Source organism: Penaeus monodon, chromosome 33, assembly GCF_015228065.2.
Source record: "Penaeus monodon isolate SGIC_2016 chromosome 33, NSTDA_Pmon_1, whole genome shotgun sequence".
In the NCBI taxonomy this organism is placed as follows: domain Eukaryota; kingdom Metazoa; phylum Arthropoda; class Malacostraca; order Decapoda; family Penaeidae; genus Penaeus; species Penaeus monodon.
In genome coordinates this window covers 10,971,639-10,975,283 of record NC_051418.1, presented here as the reverse complement: position 1 = coordinate 10,975,283, position 3,645 = coordinate 10,971,639, and the positions used below count along the sequence as shown (strand labels likewise).

Here is a 3,645-nt window from a genome sequence, read left to right as displayed (position 1 = left end):
TTATATTTGCAGAAAGTATTTATCTATTACATCTTAAAAAGTTATTAAGACCTGCATATGTGAAAACACAGTTGACCATATGATGAAATAATACCTGCCAATCAATTTTGAGATCAAATCCAAGTATGATTATTCTACTAATTTACTAACGTTATCTCCAGAGCCAATTTGGATGTTCAGGAAATTTGGAAGAATGGAGAAGTAGATATGGTGAGTAATAAACTACATTTTTGGGTACTGCTGTGTTTCTCTCTTGTTTGCATAAAGGATTTTTGAAGAAAAGGTATTTTACTTATGCTTTTTATGTATTTTTGGTGTTTTCAGTATTGATGTAAATGACTTATGATAAGTAATGAATGTGAGTGAAATGAAGAAGCTGTGACACTGACTTTTCATTCATTTATACTTTTATATAAGATTTTTTTTTATCATTAGGATTTATTTTGATTGCAAGAAATATTCAAAGATATTGGTGAATGTCTGCCTGTTTTTTGTTAACCATCATGTCATCTCAGAAATTTAGATAACTAACATAACCAGCCGTACCCCATCCATCCTTATTTGATTCAGTTGGTTTAATTCACCTTATTTGGTTTTATTTTTTAATACAGTCTTTTCATCATGGCATTTCACTTTTCCTGAATTACCTGATAATCTTGTAGTATCAGCTCAAGCTTAAGTTATAAATATCAGTGAACTGAGGTTATGGCTGAATCTCAAAGTTTTACTGATTTCTGTAGAGATAAGGGATTAAGAGTTGGGTATGGGTGCATGTTGGTATTTAAGTCATTATAGTCTGTTTGCATGTAGATAGGATTTTGTCTTATATTTAAGTTTGGTTTGAGATTAATATTCTTTTAAGAGAAGTGAACACTACTCTTTTCTATTGATATTTTAGATGTCTATAGATAAGAATAGTAATTAATGGCTCTCTTAAATTATATTAATCTTAAGCTGGGATAATGTATAACCAGAATAATTCTATATGAGAATTATTAAGACCTGATGAATTCCAGTGGGTGCCGCTGTCTGAGGCCAAGTCAGGTCGCATTCACATCCGAGCCACTTGGTTAGATCTCAGTGACACTGCTGACTCTCTGCAGCTGGTGAGTCTTCAATTTTCCATATTTTCACAGGGATAGAGTTTGAAGTTTTTCAAGATAAAAGGTTACAGATATTATCTGGTATCTCTCTAAATTCCTTCTTTTCCACAGCAACTTGAGGAAATCCGTGCTCTTCAGGTGACAACGAAGAACCCACTTCACAGTGCTGTGCTCATGGTCTGGGTGGATTCTGCCAAGAAACTCAATGTAAGTTAGTAGTCTTAGAACTGTGGTGTCTCTTTCTCTCTTCTTTGTGATTAATCCAAATGTTAATGCAATTTACTCTATGCATTCATAAATCTGACATTTGTAAATCTGATTAACCACAAACTTTGCCACATTTTACATGAAAATATCTTCAAAAACTATAATAACAATAGAAAATATAAACAAATACTGAATAGGAGGTAAATGAACAACAAATAGGTATATTTGTAGAACATCAAGTGTGAGTATCCTCCTCACAAGGTATATCTCACTACAATTGTAGTTATATATATTTGTACTTTGGTAAAAAAGTCCAAGAGACTTTTTGTGATATCAACCCTTGTAGGCTTTTTTTTTGCCATCAAAATGGTGTGATACTCATAGTCTGGTGTAGGGTATCACATTGTATTACATAAGTACTGAATGTACTTTGATTTAGGATTAAAGGTTTTGTGCTTGATAAAGATTATGATGGGAAACATTGCTAAAAGTCTTAATTTAAAAAGGAGTGTGAATATTATTTTGAACTTATACTGTATTAAGGGCTGCTGAAAATGATATTTCCAGTGTTGTTTGAAACTTATAAAAAACTCATAAAAAATTCCCACTACAAAATCTGTATATCTGCTAATATTCTTTGAAATACAATTTTTTTAGTTTAGATATCAATATCATGACTAAGATAAAAAAATATTTATTATTTATATTTAAATGAATGCTCAGATTTCTTCTAATGATGAGCAATGTTTTTCATATTGATATATGAATTTTTACATAGCATATATGTAATCTAACAGGGATCATATTTGGAAAAACAATAAATGGGGTTATGCAGCTACTGTACAGGGAGGAAATACATATTTACTTACAAAATAGGTTGGAGTTACAGGTAGGAAAACAAGGCTCAAGGCTCAAGACTATTCTGGAGATGAAATAAACTGGATAATTTTATGACTAAACAAATAATTTTTCTTCTGATATTTTTCCTCATGATAGAGTGTCTCATATTATCTGTGGGTAAAAAAGCAGTTAACTCTTATTATCGCAAAGAAAAGGATGACAAAGATGGTCTTCTTTTAATATGCTCAACTTTAATTTGTTGCTGGTTCTGCAGTTAAAAGCCTGTTTTTATTTTCCATTTCCATTTTATTTGCTCTGCATGAGCACTTTTGTGTAAGATCGCTTTTTGATACTGAAATGTTATGTATGACAGAGCTTTATTAAAGGTATTTCCTTGTTAGTTTTTCGTGAGGTTTATATCTGTGATATTGAACATGCTTAAAAAAAGTGAGATGCAGAAATTGGAATGCATGATAAATTAAAAATGTCCATGTAGAAGATCTTGGTTTGTACTGTTCTTGACAAGGAAACCGTTTCAGTAAGAAAACTAAAAACATTCTTTTCAGAGAGGCTCAGTTATTAGATATGATGGAGAGATTATATGTATTGTGTTAACTGCATATTTATTATCAGCAGCGGTAATGGACATCGGTTTGTTACGGAAAAATCATATAGTAACTGATCTGTCAAGTAATATTATCTTTCCAATTCAGTAATGTATTACTTTACAAAGCATTATAGCGTATCACCTGTTTTAAGGTCAGTTGATACATTGATCATTTTGAAATGGGTTTCATTTGCATTATGCACCTTTTTTTAGATTAATTTTTGCGCCTATGTGCACAAGCATGTTGTAATATTTCCTTTTGTTGATTTAGCAATAGATTGCATTATCATTATTCTCCTGTAGCCATGGGAAAAGCTATGCTTGTAAATTGAAAATCAAAATTACAGTATGCCAACATTGTTCATACTTGTGTATTGCAGTTAGAACACATTCAATACAGATATCTTGCAGGTAATGCTAATTATGCCTTTTTGAGGTTAGCAGTATGATACGAAATTTATTATTTCCCGTTAAAGCCTGGTGCAAAGGTTATAACAATGATGAGTGATTATACCTGATAGCTGTAACCTATGTACCAGAATGAAAAAGAATATGATTCCTCTATCAAATGCCTTATTTTGTTCTCAATTTGGAAATAAAGAATTTTGCATTTTCAGTTTTGACTGAAAATTTTATATTGATTTTTTGTAAAAAGATTAGGAGAAATACTAGTGAAGATACTTGGTCCAGGAACGATGTGGGTTAAGTGAAAAAGCTCCATTCAAAAAACTAAAGGACCTGGGAGAATTGAAAGTAGAACAAAAATAACTTAACCCTCTATATAGATTTATTCTATATAGGTCAGTAAATATTTGCTACTATTAAAATTCCTGGGTCAGTATTCACTTTATGATTTTGTCTATGATTTGCACGTGTCAAACACTGGTA

The 3,645-nt window shown here is 31.2% G+C and overlaps 2 protein-coding genes across 2 annotated transcripts in view; one reads left to right on the top strand and one right to left on the bottom strand.

The window, feature by feature from the left end:
* Positions 1-3,645, bottom strand: part of LOC119594021 (extended synaptotagmin-2-like) — a gene marked incomplete at its 3' end in the record, with an annotated part of 82,615 nt that overhangs the window by 18,077 nt on the left and 60,893 nt on the right.
* The window catches only part of LOC119594022 (extended synaptotagmin-2-like), a gene marked incomplete at its 3' end in the record, with an annotated part of 15,454 nt that overhangs the window by 6,633 nt on the left and 5,176 nt on the right, over positions 1-3,645 (top strand). Inside the window, 3 exon segments of the mRNA XM_037943051.1 lie at positions 162-210; positions 1,017-1,106; positions 1,215-1,310. Of these exon segments, the coding sequence (XP_037798979.1) occupies positions 162-210; positions 1,017-1,106; positions 1,215-1,310 (235 nt within the window).